Source organism: Leuciscus leuciscus (assembly GCF_965113295.1).
Source record: "Leuciscus leuciscus genome assembly, chromosome: 24".
Taxonomy (NCBI): Eukaryota; Metazoa; Chordata; class Actinopteri; order Cypriniformes; family Leuciscidae; genus Leuciscus; species Leuciscus leuciscus.
The window spans coordinates 15284230-15306375 of NC_138723.1; the positions used below are offsets into that span (position 1 = coordinate 15284230).

At 40.9% G+C, this 22146-nt stretch overlaps 1 protein-coding gene across 6 annotated transcripts in view; it reads left to right on the top strand.

The window, feature by feature from the left end:
- Positions 1-365: 365 nt before the first annotated feature.
- The window catches only part of kdm6bb (lysine (K)-specific demethylase 6B, b), a 39138-nt gene continuing 17357 nt past the window's right edge, over positions 366-22146 (top strand). For 2 of the 6 annotated variants that reach the window (XM_082158348.1, XM_082158353.1), the window contains exons 1-4: positions 8352-8585; positions 16659-16741; positions 16845-16968; positions 17103-17183. In XM_082158348.1, coding sequence (XP_082014474.1) covers positions 16850-16968; positions 17103-17183 — 200 coding nt within the window. In that variant the 5' untranslated portion in view covers positions 8352-8585; positions 16659-16741; positions 16845-16849. Of the gene's footprint in view, positions 600-1199; positions 1374-4349; positions 4501-8351; positions 8586-8645; positions 8784-16658; positions 16742-16844; positions 16969-17102; positions 17184-22146 lie in introns of those variants that run through there. The other 4 variants (XM_082158349.1, XM_082158350.1, XM_082158351.1 and 1 more) reach the window with 4 other exon arrangements.

Here is a 22146-nt window from a genome sequence, read left to right on the forward strand (position 1 = left end):
TTTTTTGCTAACTTATCTTTTTCCAGTATATAGAGGACAATAAAATATCCCGAAATTCGAGCAGACTTTCTATCTCATCCAAATCTTTGTCTGTCTTTTTTTATGTACAAGGCAGGCAAAACTTAAAGACAATAAATTCCAGAGAACAATTACATATCAACTATCTAATGAAAGTTGTATGTATTTGTCTGTTATAAATGTATTAGCTACCAAAACTGCGCTTGCAGTGGTGTTAGCTTTAGCAAACTAAAAATAATCTACATAAAAAAATGTATTTAAACAAAACGTGTGATGTAGTGCTGCACGAGCTCCATCACGAGCCCAAGTGACACTCCAGCGCGTGGGATGAATTGCGCTGACGTCACTTAGTGACTCAACCACCGCTCATCCTTAGCCTAGTAAAAGTAACGCAGCTGTGAGAAACAAGTCCTCTAGTCTCGGCTCATCAGTAATTAAGCTCTGATGGAGGGGACATGTACAGATGGCGGCGTTACAGGTGGAGGAAGACTCTATGGGGCATTCTTGAATTAATTTAAACTGCGCAACACTTCACCAGTAGCTCATACACCCGGGAAGATCGGTTTCCATTCATTCCGCAGGTAAGATGATGAACATATTTAAATATAGATGGGTTATGAGAACTAGTTAGTTATGTTATTTTTTTTAAGATACTATAATGAGTAAGCCAGTCCAGAGTCACACTCATAAGATTGTTTTTTAATGTTCGTCACTTGTGCGTCTCTTTTGTATTTCTAAAACACACCACTAGATGGCACTGTTTGAATATAAATGTCTAAGCTTGCATGTGTTGTTTTATATGTAACCTCCTTTTAACATACTCATTTACACCCATTTTAATAGTGTTTATGTATTATTTGCTGATTGATGTAGACTGCCTTTCTATTGTATTAAAAATCTCAAATTTATTTTGAGATCTATCTACTATTTTGTGGTTCAGGCAATCTGACATCATGACATCTGGTCACCTTTACTGAAACTAAACATTACGAAAATTCTCATTGGTTGAATCTTTGCTTCCTAGTTTATAGAATAACGGGGGATAAATGAAGTACTATGTACACTGGATGATAATGAATTTGATGTTTAAAAGAAAGCTTTTTTTATGTTTTGTGTTTATTTAAATTAATTGTAATTCAACTCTCTCATCATAATCATCATCATCATCATCATATGCACAGCTGTCAAGCAGCTGGGATTTTTCCTTCATCCCTGCAGTGGGATGGAAAATGGTGTCAGTGATGCCGATGCATCTGCAGCCAGTAGAAATGTGCCATTGGTACCAGTTTGTGAGGAGCTTCTTCCTGATTGAACTGAGATGAACAGCACGGAGAGCCAATCATCATGGAGAAGAGGTGGGTCTTTAAACTCTCTCCTGACCAATAATCATCATGGCTTCATCAGGGTTGAAAGATGATGACACTGAGCATCATATTTCATGTGTGTAGCATGTTCAGACAAGGCTGCTCCCAAGCAGAGAGCTAGTTCTCATAGGTTATGGATTTTCATCTAGTTGTTATCTAATTTTTTATTTATCCTGACACAAATTGTTAGATTGTAACAAATTTCTTATAATTAAAGAAAAAGGTGCATGAAATTGAAATTATTTTTGTAATATTGATTATTTTTGCATTGTCCCACCCAAATTAAATATCTTTAATTTGATGTTTTTAGGGATCTCAACAAACCCATAACACATAAAGTTGGTTTTGTGCTATAGACATGAATGACATGACCTTAAATAGTGTAGTATGCTAATGAAAGGAGTGATTGGGCTTATGATTTTCATTTTGTTTTTTAATAATGCAAGCTAAAAATCTCATAGAAATACATTGCAAAAGGACTTGAGACCATGCAGAAGGACCTATAACACCCTAAAAAATCAGTCAGAATACCATAGCAAACACGCAGCATGCTCAGAATGCAACTCCCTATTTTGTGACGTCAACTTTTGCACATGCAAGCTTCTTAAGATCTAGTTGGAATAATAATTCAGAACCACAGATACCACACTGCTACTCAAAACTAGATTAATCTTTTATGGCTCTGTAGCATCAGTGGAATTCCAATAAGCTATTTCATGCACCACTGTCCAGTATGAGTCTGTCTTCTGTGTGTCCTTGCACTACCATGAACACATAAACAGTGTTGATTTATGACATTTTCTGGTTTTTCTCTTTGCATGGAGTCAGCGGTCACATATGGTTCATGGATGTCAGAATTCCATGTTTGACTGACTCAAGTGTGTAGTTCTGTAACCATGGTGAGCACGGAATCCAGCTCAGCCAGACAGAGCGTCTGATTGGCTGGCGTGCCGACATTGGTATATCATGCAGCCGGCTCCCTCGCCCAATGGAGACTGTGCAGCTCTGGAGCTGTTGCTATGGGCAGTCAGACAGGAATCTGTCGTATATCTTATGGTCTGTGTGTTTCTGTGATGAACCGTCTCTGTCTGTCCATCAAATAGTGTTTGTACTCACCATGAACACTGTCTTCTCTCCTTATTTAAAAGGATGAGGACAGGGCAGATGGGGTACGTGGGTGCTATGCACAGAAAGTCACGTAGGCAAGACCCCCTCCTCTTTTCTCCCTCTGCCTCACTGCCTCAGTCTCAGTCAGAGGCTGTGGGTCTATCCAGCTGTAACCAAATATTTTCAGGAATGCTCTGTTCTTCTATCATCTTTTATCCTCTCCTCTACTATGTCATCCCATACTATCCTATTACTCCAGTCCTATAACTATCATATATCCTATATATATACACCTATAACTATTATGTCCAATCCAATCCATCCATCATATATTTTTATCAGCATCTATTCTCATATATCATCTATTCACCTCTCCTGTTGTTCGATAGAATTCTGTCCTATCCTCTCGGATCCTATCATCCCATCCTGTCCCATCCCATCCCATTCTATTCCTATTCTTTCATTCCTTATCATATCATGTCATAAATTATAACATATCCTATTCCTTTCCTATCCTATCCTATCATATCCTATCCCATTCATATTCCTATTGTTTCCTATTATTTCCTCTCCTATCATATTCTATTCTATTCTATTCTTTCCTCTCCACCCTGCCCTGTCCTATCCATATTCCTGCTCTTTCCTATCCTATCCTATCCTATCCTATCCTGTCCTATTCTATTCTTTCTTATCCTTTAATATCCAGTCCTATCCTATCATATTCACACTCTTTCCTATCCTATCCTATCCTATCCTATCCTATCCTATCCTATCATATTCACACTCTTTCCTATCCTATCCTATCCTATCCTATTCACACTCTTTCCTATCCTGTCCTATCATATCATATAATTTGCATTTCCTGTTCTTATTCCAATTGATGTTCTGTCCTGTCTCCCCTATCCCTGTTCTGGCCCATCCTTTCCTATCATACCTGTTCTATCCTATCCTATCCTGTTTAATCCTGTCCTGTCCTATCAAGTCCCTTGCATTTCTTATTTTTATTCATATTGCTGTTCTCATTTTATCCTGTTCTGTCCTGCCGTATTCTTTGCATTTCATATTCTTTCATATCCTATCCCTTGCTGCCTTTTGCTCCTCTCACTCATCAACTATTAGTGCCTATGATCTCCTATCACCTAATGCAATAGACTTACATTGAACAAGCAACCAAAGCCTTATTGTTGCATGGGAATAGTATATCACAGAGGCTTGTGATGAGCTCTCTTGATTTGGGATGGTATGCAATCTCCTAGAACGCCCAAACATTGCCCTAGCAACCACTTTTACAACCGCATAGCAACAACCTGGTGATGTTATATGTATCAGTATTACGTTGAGCTCAGAATTGTAAGTAAAGTATCAGTGCAGCCTTTTGGTCTATTTAAACCTCAATAGCAACTGTAGCGAGCCCATCCACCTCTACGTCTAGAGACCGTTACATCAAAATACCATCAGAGACCATAATTATCCCATGATGAATTCCACGATTTCATATTTATTTAATAAAAACAGATTTAATTGAGTATATAGATATTTTCAAGGCTTGGAAATATACCCGAGTCTTTCAGAAAATGGAGTCTTTTGCCACCCTACAGTGGGGTTTAAAAATAGCACATAGTGTGTTGGCCTTGTTCCAAAACACACACATACATGGCAGACACACTCTCTCTCCCAGATTTTTTTTCCACAAATTTCCCACCTCCAGGGCTCATATTCGCTGGTATCCCTTGACTGACACAGACTGCCCTCTTCTGATTGGCTGAGATGATATGATTGACAGCTGAGTGCAGGAACAGCAAGCAGTGGCCACGCCCCCAGGCTGTGCACGTGCATGAGTCTGCTGTGAAAATCTGAGAATCGGAGAGAGGAAAGGAAAGGAGAGGGGAAAGAGGGAGGAGAGAAGTGGGGAACAGGCAACAGGATTGACTCTAGTAGGAGAGGAAGGGAGAAGAAAGGTTTGGAATTGCTTTGAAATAAAAAGGAGGAGAAAAGGGGGAGAGAAGCGGAGGTAAGCTGAAGATTTGAAAGAAAAGACCATTATTCAAAACATCTCATAATAGTTAGGGCTACATGCATGTTTTTTTTTGGGGGGGGGGGGAGGGGGTTTGGTGCAAATTAGTATGTGCATGCAGTTCCATATAGGTAAATGTATTGTATGGTAATGGTTGTATTACACACACATTGATCAGCACTAAAGCAGTCATTCATTATTCTGACAGCAGTGTGTGTGCATGTATATGTGTATGTGGTTGCATTACAAATGCATTGCCTCACATCATCGCCGGCAACTGTAGTTACTGGTATCGCTTACATTGGCTCTCTGGTTCCGTGCAATGAAATAAATGCCATCATGATATCACAATCCAAATGGCATGCTAATTTTCATCATATAAGAAAATTTTTTTTTTTTCCAAAATGCACTGGTGGTTTTTACAAAACGGCATCCCCTGTCATGCATGTCAACACATAAAGGAATATGGCTCTTGAAATTACTGTTTACTTAGAAACAATCCACAGTTTACTGTAAACGTTTCCAGGATAAAAAGCATTGGAAGGCTATTGTATGCACAGTCCTGCAGGGGGCTTAATGGCTCACGTGCCATAGTTATCTCCACATACTGACCTACATTCACCAGAGCTTTACCACAGGCAGACAACTGTGAGCTGCTGAAATATCCTTCCAAAAATAGAAGCTTAACCCGAGTCATTTGGTAGAGCTGTAATGAATGAAACCGTGATGTCAGTTAAATGAGATCAGTTGTGTCTTGTAACCTTGTACACTGAAATTAACCTAGAAAAGCGTTCAAACACAGAAACAGGAAGTGTGTAATTGCAGAATTAATTGTTTGTGAGGGCAACTTGGATACTTGAGTCAGCTGTGTTTTTGGAGACCATGTTTGCCTGTTAAAGCACAACCAGATTTGTTTATCCTCACATAGTTACGAAGCGTCTCCTGAAGCCTTTGGAGGATTGTTACTACAAGAAGTCTTGAAGTGCATAGTCTAGTGCTAAATATAAGCAGAAATATTGCAAATATGTAATTATAACACTCTCAAAACATAAACACAAACCATCCTGTTTTAAACTTCTCATGCGTACTGTACACCTTTTACAGCTCTGCAGTAGATTGAAACATTATGCTTAGTTCTGGTTTGGACCACGGTGGTCCAGCTGTGCGAGTCGCAGTGGTGGTGGTTATTATGGTTTGGGAGTGAAGGAAACTTGGTTTTGGAAACATCTTAAAGTTTTGCCAATCCAAGCACTTAAAGACCTCATATGGGAATCTGTGGTTCTGAGGAAACTGTCATTTCTGGACCACCATCGTTTTGGAGCTCTTCGGCTTGCTGTGTACAGTTGTTCTACCCTGTGTCGTATCTGCTTCAGGACTTCTGACAAAGACAAGAGGTACTTGCTGAGGCAGGAATGGTTTACTGTCAAGCTGCCAAGTAACTCCCAGATTAGACAGTAGTCTGATCTCACCAGCCTGAACACAAATTTACTATCTGAAACTTCTGCTTTTAACAGACCTGATCTGCAAATTTCAATTTCAGCAGTCTGAGCTCTTCTAACCTCAACAGTCTGATCTCAAACATCTATCTCCTGTCTGACCGTAACAGTCTGATTTCAGACTTCTGATCTCAAACCTCTGATTTTAACAATCTTATATCAAACATCTGATCTCAAACTTCAAATTTAATTCAGTTCAATTCAAATATTGGTTGCTAAGGCAACAAAGTTTATTTGTATAGCGCTCTTCACAATACTTATTGTTTCAAAGCAACTTTACAGAAAATGCTTGTTTCATTGTTACAATTAGTTATGAGTCAGAGATTAATGTGTCAAAGGTCCATATGACAGTAATATACAGCTATAATGTACATGTTATGTGGTTACTTAAAGTGATTTTCAACACACTTTGTATTGTTACAATGCCAGTAGTATGTAAATAAACAATGTTTACTTTTTCTTCGTGTTACGTGGGCCGAGAAATTCACGTTTATTTATCAGCAAAAGTCCAGCAATTGACCTTTGAGAGCTCCAGGGCTTTCGTGGAAACTACAGATTGTACTTCTGCATTTTTGTATCCCTGCGCAGGAACAGTCCGATTGACAGAGGGTTATTAACAAAACAGTTATTGTAAGGGTAGTTTATCACTCAAAATTGTATCTTATCGCTGCAGCTTTTCGTTTTTACCTGTACACGACATGTTTTGGAAGGTTGGGCGGAACGGACAGAATGGCCGTTTCTTTCAGCTTTTCACCTCCATTTCATTGTGTTTGTGGTCATCCAGTTTGAAATGTTGACTACAAACACACAGGTTATTCCGATTTTCCATTGCGGTGTTCTCTTCATATTTACGATTCATATTTGCCACTGCCTACAACGCACAGGATCCTTTACCGGAAATAATTAATGTTAGCTAAATGTTTACTCTTTGAATTCTTGCACCCTGGAACAATACAACACCATTATGACTAGACGTTTTTATTAGGAAGCATTTCCTAATAAAGCAAGGCAGTCTTTGACTCTGTGTGTGGCCATAGCAGATTGGTGGGAGGGGCCTTGGACTGCAACATACCCAGTGCATTATGGGTGTTGAAGTTTTTTTACCAATATGGCAAAAGGGAAGATAACAAGCCTTTTTTCAATTTTTTCTAGCAAGTAGCACCTTTTTCCAAAAAATACTCGCCTTTCTACTGCATAGACAAGTTTTATTGAAAGTTTGAAGTTTTTTTAAGTACCCCTTTAACTTCGTGTATTGGGTTAAGCTAACACAATGAAAGTGTAAGACAGCAATTACAATTCATAATGATTACAATATAAGGGTGATATTACAATATTTGGATCATTTTTGAAAGTTTTGCCTGTCGTTCCTGAAGTTGCCACCATCTGATATCTTTGCAATTGTCGTCATCACCTGAAAACATTGCAAAGGCTGGATCCAAACTTGAGCTGGCCAATATGTAGCTCCAAGATGGGCCTCTCAAGGCAGAAACAGGGAAGCAAAAGGAGAAGAATGTGCGTAGCTGCTGTTCAAAGCATTTTAGGCCAAAGTTGATCATGTGTATTTGGTACTATTTCCTCAGATATAATTGTAGTTTGCATCTGAAACAGGTAACATGCTCCGTAACTATGTTTCTTAGGTGGAAGAACGCTGTTTTTTGTAACATGGGAAATATGATTTTAAAAAGACAACAGATAACAGAATTTTAGATCAGACTTTTATAGGTTTTTGGAAATACAAAATGACAGTGTATTATTTCAAGCAGAACACATGTTAGGTTCAGTGTTAATAATCCTTTGTTAGCCGTCAGTCTACAGTGATTCCTTCCGATTGGACAGAGATTTATTATTTACTCTGCTGGAGTTTGCGTGTGGTACATGCTAGAGCAGGTAAGTCATCTAACAACATGCCAATCCTCATACAGTATCTGAAGTCACTCAACGAATAGCAAAATAAACTGGGCAATGCAAACCAAACAGATGAATCTTATTAGTAGCCATGCAAACGTCTCAACATAATCTCCCCTTCAGGAACTCCCGTGCTCTCCATGTTTGCATGTGTTTTTTTTTCTCAGGTGAGATCGTTGTTTTGCACTCAGAATGTCTCCTGTAATGTTAAACTGGTGTGCAATGAGCAGAGTTTATGATCGGTTGCCTTGGAAACACATACTGTACTCTTTAGCTGTAGAGAGAGAGAGAGAGAGAGAGAGAGAGAGAGAGAGGAAATGAGGATGGAGTGAAGGAGAGAGAGGCGATGGAGGGTGGGGGAGGGGTCGTAGAGGGAGAAGCAAAAAAAAGGAAAAGAAATGAATGCAGACTGGCTGGTAGAAGGGGGTTGGGCTATTTTCTCTCAGCACCACTCTCTCTACCTCTTTCACTGTCTCGCCCTCTATTTCTCTCTCTCTCTTTCTGCTTTCTCGTACCATTCCTTTCCTCTCTTTGTCTACTGAAGGAGAAGGCAGGAGAGGAGGGTGCAAATGTAAGAGAAAGCGAGAGAGTGTGTGTTGAGAGAGGAGACGGAATGGATCAGACACACTCGGTTTTTTGACAATAGAAGCTCACTTCCTGTCTGTCACTAGCATTTCGTGAGTAAGTCGTTTAACTCTTTTTGTGTGTGTGTGTGTGTGTGTGTGTGTGTGTGTGTGTGCTTGAGACAGAGCGTGTGCACATTTTGTCAGAAGTGTCATCCGGTGCATTTATAGGTAAAGGTTAAACATTTAAAGGGACATTACGCTCCAGCACTGGGCAAGCAGGAAGCAGTGTCCTTCTCTTCCTCTGACCTGCAAGGTAAGAACGCTTGTGTGTCTCAGGCGAGAAACACTCATCTCTTCTCTCCGAGCCACTTAAATACCGGCCCCATCCAGCTCACTTTCTCTGTCGTTGTACTTCATGCGGTTTCTTTTCCTTTTCTTTGTGCTGTAATGTGACTGCCTGTGAATGTTTTGCAATAACTCCCATGCAAGCCTCTACAACTCAAATTGAATTGTGAAGTAAGCTGCAGAGAAGATCCTTCTGTACATAATGCAATTGTGTGTGTGTGTGTGTGTGTGTGTGTGTGTGTGTGTGTGTGTGTGTGTGTGTGTGTGTGTGTGTGTGTGTGTGTGTGTGTGTGTGTGTGTGTGTGTGTGTGTGTGTGTGTGTGTGTGTGTGTGTGTGCGTGTGTGTGTGTGTGTGCGTGTGTGTGTGTGTAATATAATAGCATGCTGGTCTCTATTGAATACTTTTATACAGGAAGTATGGTTATTATAGCCAGCGATCAAGATCTCTGCCATTACAGCTCAGCACAGATCTAATAAAAGACACCGCCTCGGTGTGTTTGTGTCTGCAGTGAACTTTCTCAGACAACCTCCCCACGAGCAGTATCACAGATAACTCTCTTTGTACAAGAGAGATTTCTTCAGTTTGTTATCTGCCAAAGAACACATGCATGCATTACGTTACCCTCCTTCGGGCCCCATGGTCACCTGTCGTCCCTATTGGCCCAATTCATTAGCAGCACCTGCAAATGAAGATGAAATGATAAAAGTGAGAAGAGAAAGAGAAACGGAGACCGAAAGATTGGCATAAATACAGCTGTTGTATTAGTTGTAAAGGAATTGAGTTGAATGAGTAACTTTAAAGGGTTAGTTCATCCAGAAATTTTATTTGTGCCATTAATTACCCTCATGTCATTCCAAACCCATAAGACTTTCGTTCATCTTTGGAACACAAATGAAGATCTTTTGATGAAATCTGAGAGCTTTCTGTATTCTCCATTGACAGCTACGCAACTACCCCTTTTACACTTCAAAAATTTCATAAAGAGAGCGTAAAACTAATCCATATGATTTGAGCTGTTTAGTCCAAGTTTTCTGAAGAGACTCGATCGCTTTATATGATGAATATTTAATTTAGGCTTTTATTCACATAAACATTGATCAGTGAACCTCATTGGTTCTCGCACGTCAAGCGAACATGCTTTAGCTTCGGTTACCACATCTGATGTGTGAGTTGATGAATGTTTATTATGTAAATAAAAGCCAAACTCATTCTGTTCATCATATAAAGCGATCATGTCTCTTCAAATTTTGACTAAACCACTAAAAAACCACAAAATTCATATGGATTCGTTTTATGATCTCTTTATGAACTTTTAGAAGCGTCAAAGTGGCAGTTGCGTAGCTGTCAGTGGAGGGACAGAAATTGCTCGGATTTTATTAAAAATATCTTCATTTGTGTTCCGAAGATGAACGAAAGTCTTACGGGTTTGGAACGACATGAGGGTGAGTAATTACTGACAGAATTTTCATTTTTGGGTGAACTAACCCTTTAAGATCTCTGAACAAATGTGCTTTAGTGAGTTTTACATTTAATGGGACAGTTGACCTGTAAAATTCTGTAATGATTCTATGTAACACAAAATTTATTTTGGAAGAATCATGTCGCTCTTTTACAAATACATTATGTTGACATGGGGATGTAAAGCTCAGAAAGTGACAAAAAGGTGTCATAAAGGTACTGTCATAAAGTGTTATGTTGGACTTGTACATCTTCTAAAGCCATAAAGTAGGTTTGTATAATGAAGTGACTGAAATTTCAGTAAATTTTCAATGAAAATCTCACGCTGCACCAGCTCCCAAATTTGTGCTTGCACATTTTCAGATGTGTCTCATGAAGACATGTTGAGCTAGAATTTATGTAAGTGACGCCAAAAACCATTGATATGCCAAGAGTGCATGATATTTGAGAGCTACAACAGTGAATAATGACTTTGATCTGTCTCTTCGAGTTTTGATCTGTTCTTCACACAAAATCACACAAAACTTATCATGTGGCTTCAAGAGGATTGTAATATAGTGCACAAGCCATATGGAACACTTTATGATCTCGATCGAATGTCATTTGCGCTTGTATTCAAAATTGGTGCATGAAGACGCATCAATACAGTTTTGACATGTTTTTGAGATTCTCTTTTCAAAACTGTAATTCTTCTTGCAACCAATTTTTGTTTTGAGGTCCATTATTCCTTTAATAGTCAGGGGTAAAGAGTGCCTATGTGTGAGTGTGTTTGAAAAGAAGACTTCTTGGAGAGTATGTGAGTTTGTATGTCTTTTTTCTCACATGCTTCCTTTTATCAAAGGTATTATCTATCAAATTAGTTTGTTCCTAGCTGTCCTTTGGTTAATGACCTAAATCCACCCCTATGTGTCCGGCCTGTTACAACACACATTCCACAAACTCTTGATCTGATATAAGCCTCATGTGCGAGAGCTAGTCTCTGTCTCTGTTTATTTAGAGTAATACGAGATATGTGTACATGTCAATATCTGCCTCTCAGATTGGATATCAACTCGTAAACCCACCAACTGTGACCCTAACAGCTGCAATAGCACATCGAGTTTTTAAAGACTTGTCAGCATCAATGGCACTTCTACCTAAGCGTGAAAGCTGAGAATGAGAATGTGAGAATGAGACATAGAGACAGAAATCCCTTGAGAATTACTCGCTGAGAAAATGTGGCTGATCATTCGACAGCGTAGTAAAGAATCACGTTTGTGCGGTTACGACTAGGGTCCCACATCAGCGAACATTGTCTGTTTTACGAGACCGTTGTCTCCACAACAAAGTCCCGCTTGATGTTAAATACGAAAATAAAATGTTTCTTACAGTTTGTGATTTCGGTTTCATCTGAAACTGAAACTGATCAACAAAACCTCAAATCTTCCTGCGTGATCTGTGCTATTTTAGACAGTTGTCTATTTTTTGTCTGTAACACCATCTGCGCTTTGCTTTCAAAAAAGAGACACTCGACATATCTAATTCAGTTGTTTAAACCGGAAACCCCTCATAGCTCGGCCTAGCTGCTTTTGTTTACGTCTGCAGTGTGCGTGTTTTTTCCCCGCTGAATATCGAGTCTGAATTTCTCTCATATATCAGTCAGTAACACAATCTCGATGCTCCCGACAGCAGTGGCGCCCCTATCTTTTCCCTACCCACTCTTCCTCTCCGTTTGATTCCTGCTGTTGTTCCCCTCTGCTCTCATGAGATATCTGTTTCAGATGGACAGTCGCCGTAGACTCTTTGTTTTCAACCAGATTCATGGCTTTAGTTTTGTGAGGAATTTGAGTCTGTGTAGAGGCTATAATAGATTTCAATGTGGATTCTAGACTGTCATACTTTGTTTTTGGTTTTTTAAAGGGGTCATATCATAAAAATGTTCTTGAACTTTAAAAAAGAAAGAGGTCTGAAATGGGCATTCATTAAAATTAGGCATCCAAAATGGCTTATAAAATTTCAGATGTCAAATGTCATTCAATAATTGAATGTGGAAGTAAAGATTATTCCTAAACAACAGAATAAGAAATGTTAAAGAGTAAAATGTGGGAAAGTCTGACCTTACCAGACCTTGTGTTCTTCCTGGCTCTGCATATCCTTCCCAATATTAGGAAAAAGGGCAGAAGTTTATGTTTAACAAGATCCATAAACATTTCAGATTTTATCGCTAATGTGGTTCATTTCAGTTTCGGTCACATTGTAATGTAGGCTCTTATTAAGAAATAGGAAGTGCTAACTAAATTAGAAATCATAACATATACCTGATGTATGTGCAAAAAGACAGTTTACATAGTATTCTTAAAGGAACAGTAGCAAAAAAATGGACCGTTTAATTCAGACAGAGAGTAGACCATTCACTAAACATACACAAACTGAAATTATGAGAGTTTTTGTGCAAAGAATTTAACATCATAAGTATGCCTCAGAGAGAAAAAATATCATGTGATCCCTGTAGACTATGATGTAAAATCAGAATTACTGTGGCTACTGATATGGACACGATTAAATTAAGGAGAGCAAGATATGGGAGGAAAAGAAACAGTGCTGGGCTGCCTTAGGTCCATTATTTTTCTAATGTAATCTCTCCTTAATCTAAGTGCATGTGTGTGAAGCTGGAGAGGCTCATGAAAGCTTATAGTAAAAGGAAGATTCGCGAAGGGAAGCTCTTCTGATGATTCTCCAACTGTCTGCCTGAATCGCCCCTCATTTGAATGTAATGCAAAGAAGCTGTACTCATCCATGTGTGCGATACAATGAGGCCTGATAACAGCCACAATCACAATCCACTTAAAAACATGAAGGGAAAACATTTTCATTCGTAAAAGTGAGATATTTTTCAGCAGTGTGTATATGAGGTCACAACCACAACTGCACAGCAGAGTTACGTTTTAACAGGAAGTCAGAACCACTTCCTTTCCAACGGAACAGTTTTCTGGGTTTCTATGGCTACCTACTTAAGCATTTCATAAAAACGTTGGCATACACAACCCACTCGTGCACATCAGTCTTGCATCATCGTGTTTTGTATCCTCGCTGGTGGAGGTACTGTACACTGTGACAGTTGGACTGAACAGGTGTGATATACCTTGATAGGCTTGTGTAATCTGATACAACTCAACCTGTTTGACAGTGCATTGTTGATCTGCTTTGAAATTTGATTACAATGGAATAGGACGCTTACATGAGCGTTGGCAGAACAAAGGAAATTGCTCTTTCATAGCTCTTCGTTGAAGCATCACCTTTGTCGCTGATGTTTCTTCTAAATTTCCTTATGACAAATAAAAATAGAAACAAATGAGACCATAGTCGGCTATAGACCTTATGTAGCCCCGCCCCTTTTCTGCACTGCGCTTGTTGTCTTTTGTCTTCCGGTTTGTATTTTCCACAGCGATCTTACGTATATTTATGAACTAACTTCTCGTTTTAAAATCTACCTGGTCTACTGACATTTGTTAAGACATGCTTTAAACATTATGATGCTCGTGATAACTTTTGTTAACTCTACAATAAGTAAATCCACTTCAACAGCCAATTACTCTTGGACAGCGATGCCATAGAAATATACAGAGCGACCGCAAAACCGGAAGTTAAAAGACAATTTTATAAAGATGGCTGCACGCTTATTTCTCTGGAGCATAAGGTCTATAATAGCTATAAAATGAATGAGGATTGAATAGCTGAGCTAATTTGATCTAAGGAGATTGAGAAGTTTTTGGGTTTCTATTATTTTTAATTATCAACAGTTTCCGAATTTTATTTAAAGTCGCAATGAAATGGTGGTAGCGACAGATCTTTTCTTCCATATTTAAGTACATCCAAGTGAAAAAAATTAAGGGGAAGGGACTTGGTTGAATTCATCAGAACAGTTCGCTGGGTTTCTATGGCAACCTAGATTAGCATTAGCATTTTATATTGCTGCAGATGCGAGATTGTACTTGTTCCAGCGTTGCAGGTTTCATCTTAGCATTGTTACTGATTGTACAGAGCCAAATCTTAATGCAATGTCAATTGTCGGAACTATACGGTTATCCGGACCACACGTGTGTCTTTTAGTCCCGTATAGTACGTATAGTCATCCCTGATTGGTCTTAACCCCGGTGACGGGTAGGTTTAGGGGCGGGGTTAGGGGTAGGCCATCGTGTGGTCCGGATAACCGTATAGTTCCCAATTGTCTGTCGTTTCACTGGAATTTTGAGTTATGACATTTAATTAAACAATTAAACCTATGCATGGATGAATCATTCACAAGATCAATATTATGCATTTAAAAAATAAATATAGGGTACATTTTTATGTCATGCTGACTTTAAGCAAAAAATCTCGAGTATCGCAAAGACAATTTGTGAATAAAGCATTTGTCATGTGACATTGATGCAGTCACATGACTTATGATGCACATCTAAGAATTTATTCGGTAACCGTGTTTCCATCGTAGTTTATTACCTCAACTGAGCGTGTTTTTATGCACGATTTGGAAATAATATTCACAACCTGGTATTTTTTATGCAGTATTGCAAAATTCGCATAAAATGATGTGGATTGAAATGCCTATTGTTTAGATCTCTTCTGAAATTTCAGAGGAGACACATACGACATTTCTAGGCAAAATGTCTCCATGTGTTCTCCATTTAATCGGTTTGCTGATTATGGGAAACAAGAGCTCTCAATATAAAAGATGTTGTTTGTGTTTTTATGTGCTACTGCAATGTTGTGTATGTGTGTGAAAGAAGCATGCAAATGTTTATAATGCAAAGTTCAAGTGTGTGTTTTAATTAGGTGTGTTAAATTATGAGCTGCAAATAAGAGGTGCAACATCCTTTAGCCAACACAAATAGCCCGCAGTTGCTCTGTTCTGATCTGAACCAGGATGCACAACTGGAGTTATACACTACGAGAGTTGAGCTATTCACATACCAGAAAGAACACAAATGTCCTTCTTTAACCTCTTGTTATGTTCTTTCCTATGATAAAGGACAGTTGGTGTGGGTGGAGTGGAACGTGGGGGGCAGAGATAAAACGAAAACGAGCCTGTGGATTGCTGCAGATGCTTGAGGTTGAACTTGTTCCAGCGTTGCATGTTTGATCTGTTGCCTTGGTCAAATGTAGAGGAAGCGTTAGTCAGGTGCTAAACAATCTTCAGAGATATGTTAGGTGTGGTTGTTGTGAAGATCAGAATTAGATTTATTTTTTTCTTTGACAGTTAAGGATGGACATTGTGTTGTGTTGAGTTATGCATGCAGCACATTATGCATGGTAGCCACTAGCATGCTATTGAGTTAGCATGCTTGTGGCTACCAGAGAGCCATGTTGTCTTTTATCTCAGGAAACTGATATTGACCATCATTTACAAGAGCACATCCTGAAGATTTCCTTTCTACTCTCCCCTCCCTCACTTGCTTTCCGTCTGTCTTTATGTTTCTAGCTTCCTGTGTACTGTACTAAGGCAAGCATTACTATTACTATTGCTCACACTAAGGGTCTGTTCATTTCCCTAAACCCTAATCATTATAATTAAACCAGTAACTTGTCCCGCATTGTTTGTGCTACAAGTTGTTCTGTCATTTAGGCCAGAGAAGAACTTGTTCCCCCTCCAACTGAGCCTGGTTTCTCCTTTTTTAATTTTTTTTATTTGTAACCTGATGGAGTTTGGGTTCCTTGCCACTGTCGCCTTTGGCTTGCTGAGTTGGGGTTAAAAGACACTTGATATATTTACTATTATGTTCGATTTGACTGTACTGACACCAACGGATGTGAACAAAACTTGAACTTAATTGAGCTGAATAATTACACTGTTGTCTTCTGTAGAGCGTCTTCTTTATAGCTGAGTCGAATTTGTTTCAGAATTGATCAATTTTGCTATGTTGACACTGTCATTGAACTTATTTAAATCTGCATGAAACCCGACTCATATTTAATGAAGTTTGCATCATTGATTCTGCTATTTATTACTGTTAAACTGTTTTGAAACAATCTGTATTGTATAAAGCGCTGTATAAATAAAGTGACTAGACAAGAGCAATACCTGTTGGACAATAGAACAGGCGAAAAATCAAATAGATTTACATTAAATGACGATCCGAGTCATGGATGATAATATCTACAGCGACTTGAAGGTGACTTGAAGGCTCTTTTGACCAGAGAGCATCCATCTAGCGACCATGAAGAATGCCCTAGCAACTGCATAGCATGACTCTATGGTGGCGAGTTTTGCATGGAACATGACCGCAAATTTTCTTTAAAAAATGTAGAAGATTACAAAAAACAAGGCATTACGCTTATCATGTCAAATTATGAAAGGATGCTTTCAGTTTTATTTATCCTTGTTATTTTATTCTCTTTTTCATACAGAAAAGCTTCAATTGAAAGCGAGGGAAAGTGTAGTGATCTCTGTTGAGATCTGCAGTGGATGCTTTCTCAGACTCATCAGTGTGGTGAGTATTCACAGGACGCTTCCTTCTCTCCGCAACAAGGTACAGCACAAGTGAACAACTACAGTAATTGCTTTTGTATGTGTGTGTGTTTTTCTTGCCTCAGGCTGAATGTATCACATAGCAGACCAGTATTCTGGACGTAACTCGTGGGACTCCTTCCCCTCTTCTGGGCCGAATCGAGCACCATGGGCCCCAGGCAGCAATCGGCACTGGGCTCCTCCATCCAGGTCTTCTATCCTCCACATACATTTAAAAGCATAACATCTGTTAACTGAGCACTGTTTTATTATGTATATCTTACATTTTCTTTTTTACTCAATGAGTATTACAGTTTTTAAATCCTCAGTTCTTCTATTTTCAGGTGCAGTGGAGGGAACTATCAATCCCCATCCCAAAACTACACAGCAGGAAGAAACTACCCAAACAAACCTTATAACAACAGGTCTATCCTTTTTTTCTGCTATAATAATACTGACTTGTAAGCTGAATCCCAATTTACATAGTACGTATGTTTAGCACTGATAATAGTCAACACGGTCAATGATCTTCTGAAACTGCACCACTTGTACACTTGTTTGATGTATTTTTGCACACACATAGTTTGATTAATTCATGTATTATTATTTTTATATATATATATATATATATATATATATATTGTTGGGGAGACTTATAAGGACTGTATTTTATGCTATTGCTGGAACTACTTTAGTGTGGTAATCACTCTCGGGTGTCGGTCAGAACACATGAACCAGACCAAGATCTGAATGAATGGTGTTTAATAAACTGTTGCAGTAGACATGGGCATACAGTCTTCCATTATGCATTTAGATGAGTGTATGTGTGGTTCTAAATGGAAACAAATAACATATGAATAACAGCATATGAATTAACTATCCATACATTCAATACTAGACAGTAACCGATGCTATTACCATTAACAGTCAGATGCATACGAACCGCCGCTAGGTGGTGTCACGTGTACAGAAACGTGAGTAGCAATAAAACATGTAACAGATTATACTGAAAATAACTACTTAAAGGATTCAAAGTATAAAACGATATAATCCACAATATAGATAATAATATCTGCACTGAACGCATAACGTAAATATACATGGAGAGTAATGAGTAAACGAGGTGATTAGTACCATAACTCTAGCATCGCGTCAGTCAGACATTAGTGATAGGCTAAATATCAAATATAACCCACAAACACGATTATCTTAATCACTAAATAGCAGATGAAGACAAAAACACTTACTATTCAGCAGTGACGCACACAATATTATCTAAACACTCTCCAAACGGAGAATAATCTCAGCCGCGTCGTCCTGTCACACATCTGCTTCAGAATCGTCCGTGAATCTGCGCAGAAGCAGAGCGCTACTCATTGCGTGCGCTCAAGGGTGCGTTAGAGCACATCAATATGCGTCAGAGGTGCGCATACTCGACTTTACAGTCATCTGCGTGACCTTTCTTACAGCCGCCCCCAAATGTGTGCAGCACATTTGTTTCTGAATAGGTGATCAGTCTAGTATCCGGGAACAGGCATAAGGGCTTAGTTATCATCTTCATCTGGAACCTCTGGTAGAACTATCAATCTGGCTACAGGTCTAGTGTAAGTTCTGTTGTTTATCCTTACATCCACTGTCCTTATGTGTCCATCTGCACTTGGGTAAACTTTGGTGACAAGACCAACCGGCCAACATGCTCTGGGCAGTTGAGGGTCCATCATCAGTACCACTGATCCTAGGGTCATTTCCGTAGGGTTGGCATTCCATTTCTGGCGGGTTTGGAGGTTCGGGAGATAGTTCTTAATGAAACTAGACCAAAACTGGTCAGCCAGAATTTGGGAATGTCTCCAGCGACGTCTGCTCAGAAGCTCAGATTTAGGATAGACAACTTGGGGCAGGGACCCGTCCCGCCGCCCCATCAGCAGAACATTGGGCGTCACCGGATCAAGGTCCTTAGGGTTGGAGGACACATATCCCAATGGTTTAGCATTCAACATGCCTTCCACTTCCAGGAGAACAGTATGTAGCACTTCCTCTGTAACAGCTTGACTGCCCACCACTCGGTACAGTGCAGTTTTCACTGAGCGGATTTCCCTCTCCCACGCTCCGCCGAAGTGGGGTGCACCAGGTGGGTTAAAGTGAAACTTAATCTTGTGTTTGGCAAGCTGGAGTCTGAGTTCTGGGGATAATTCTGCAAGGGCCTCCCGCATCTCTCTTTCTCCTCCACGGAAGTTTGTTCCCTGGTCAGAGAACAGCTCGGCTGGTGTCCCTCGCCTGGCGATGAACCTCCTCAAGGCCATCAAGAAGGAGTCAGTATCCAGATTGGTAAGGATCTCTAGATGTACACACCTTGTTGTAAGGCACTTAAAGATAATTCCCCACCTCTTCTCAGTTCTCCTACCCACCTTCACTATAAAGGGCCCAAAACAGTCCATGCCTGTCGAATAGAATGCTGGCTTATACAGGCGTAGGCGTGCTACAGGTAGGTCTGACATCTTAGGAACTTGAGGGCTTGCTTTCCATCTACGACACTCTGTACAAGCATGTTGATACCGTCGAACTGCCTCTCGACCTCGTAAGATCCAAAACTTACGACGGATCTCTGCAAACACTCTCTCAGGGCCAGGGTGGCAAAGCCGGGTATCATAGTCTTGAATCAGAAGCTTAGTGGTAGGATGGCAATGATCCAAGACGATAGGATGCATAGCAGCCAGGTCTAAGTCTTCAGATTGGCGCAATCTGCCCCCGACCTTAATGAGACCATCTGTTTCGTCCAGCTCTGGAGACAGGGAAAGTAAACGGCTACTTCGTTGGACTGGTTTCCCATTTCGCAGTAGTCTGATCTCCTCTGCAAAGCTATCCAGTTGTGCCCCTCTCAGGATAAGAATCTCAGCTGTACGGTAGTTGTCAGCATTAGGGTTCCCACTCTGACCTGCCGCCCCGTGAAGCGTCTGCACTGTGACCTCTAAAAGTTCCTTCCAAGTGGTGTACTGATGCACATTGGGTATGTGCTGCTCTTCATCAGGTGTGGTCGCGACTCCACAGAATACAGACTTGCGAATTTCTGAATGGCACTCCTCAACTACTGTTGCTGGCAGGGTTGGCCATTTATCTGAGCTTTGGAGGAGAAATGGTGGTCCATGGCTCCAACGATTAGGCTTAACCAGCTCCTCTAGCTTCTTACCTCTAGTGAGATCATCCGCAGGATTATTCACAGAGTCAACATATCGCCATGAATGTCGATCGGTGAGCTCCTGTATTTCCGCCACTCGGGTGCCAACAAATACCTTAAACCGGCACGACTCGGATTGTAACCAGGATAAGACCGTAGTTGAATCGGTCCAGAGGGTAATCTGGCTTATTGGCAGGGTAAGTTCTTGCTCCATCAACCTACTGAGTTGGGCTCCGGTGAGGGCAGCACAAAGCTCCAATCTGGGCATTGAATGCAGTCGTTTAGGTGCAATCCTTGAACGGGCCACAACAAAGGAGAGATGAGGCTGATTTTGACGGTCTACTGTCCTCAGGTAAGCGACAGCTCCATATGCTTGCTCCGAAGCATCGCAAAACACATGTACCTCATGAGTAATGTTTCTCTCATCCATGGCAGGAGGTACATATGCTCGGGGAAAGGAGATTCTTGGCAGGACTTGTAACTCTCCCTCCCAGTCTCTCCAAGCTTGCAGCAAATCATGGGGCAGTAGGGGATCGTCCCAGTCCCTGTGTTTGTCCCAAAGCTGTCTCACTAGTATTTTGGCACGAGTGGTATACGGCAGAATAAACCCGAGGGGGTCATACTGACTGGCTAAAACCTTGTAGATGTTCCGCATGGTAGGAGCATCATAATTTACTGGTCGATGTTTGTACCTCAGTGTGTCTGTGGGACAATGCCAGCTGAGACCCAGAGCGGATTCAGGATTATCTGTTAGGTCGTGAGCAAACCAAAGTTCTAGACTGTCTGATCGGGCTTCTTTAGGTAGATGGCTGATGACCTCTGGCTTATTGCTGGCCCATTGGCGGAGTTCAAATCCACCAGAGGCTAGAAGCTCCCTTAGCTTATCTACCAGTGTCCGGGCTTGGTCAGGGGAGGAGAGGCTTTGCAGACAATTATCGACGTAGAAGCATCTCTCAATAGAAAACCTCACATTATCCTCTGGCTGGCTATGACTGATAACGTGGTGCTGCATGGCATAGGTGGCACAGCACAGGCTACACGTGGTACCGAAGGGCAGGACTTGCCACTCAAACACTGATGGACTTCGGTCTACTTCCATGTCACGCCAGACAAATCTCAGAAGGGGACGATCTTCAGGGAGCAGGCGGACCTGGTGGAACATGGCTTTCACATCACCACTTATGGCTACGGTGTGTTCCCGGAACCGCAACAGCACTCCTAAAAGTGAAGGTCCTAAGGTGGGACCAGGTAACAGCCACTCATTCAAGTTCAGACCTTGGTACTGATAAGAACAATTGAACACAATTCGGTTCTTATTGTTGTGGGTCACCATGTGATGTGGGATATACCATGATTCCCCTGACTGTGTCAATTCATGGGAACTCAACTTCTTGACAGTTCCTGCCTGGGTCAGTTTCTGAATTTCAGCACTGTACGCCTTGGCTCGATCTGGGTGTTTAGCGAGGCACCGTTCAGTGTTCCGGAGGCTGGGAATTACCATTTCCTTTGAGGCTTGGAACTGCGGCATATCTTTATGCCTAAGCAGAGGGGTGGCATAACGTAAGACTCCGTCCACCTCAACTCGGGTAGTCTTCGATTCAAGCATGTTAACAGCATATTGGTCTTGTCGAGACCTGGTGACCTCCTTTTCGTTCCTGAAGGGAAGTACGTCAACTTGCCACAGTTTCTCGACGTTCCTGAAGAGCTCTGCCATTTGGGGAATGGTGGAGGTCAACAAACACTGCTGCGGGTGAATGGACTGCTCGACAAGTCTAGTGGGACCCTGCAATGTCCATCCTAAACGTATCTTAAGAGCTGCAGGTCCTCCAGGGGGTCCTAACCTTACTGGCTTGATTGGTGTAATTAAGTGAGGGTGGTCAGCTCCAATGAGCAGCAAGGGCTGCACCTGCTCGAATGACTGTATTGGAAGGCCAACAAGGTGCTTGTACTTCTTCTGCAATCTGTCCATGGGGTAAGAGTGAAGTGCAAGACCCAGTTGTTCTGCGGTGAAGGCACCAGTGATGAGGAAGCTGTGCTGAGGCTTTTCGGCAGGTGAAATACGGAATGACACCATGGACCCATGAAGGATTTGAATGTCATGACGTATAGTCCGCAGAGCAAGGTCTTCTGGCTCCCCTCGGAGGCCCAGGTGGCGTGCTGCAGCCGGTAGGAGCATAGTCCGTTCTGAGCCATCGTCCAGGATGGCATATGTGCTC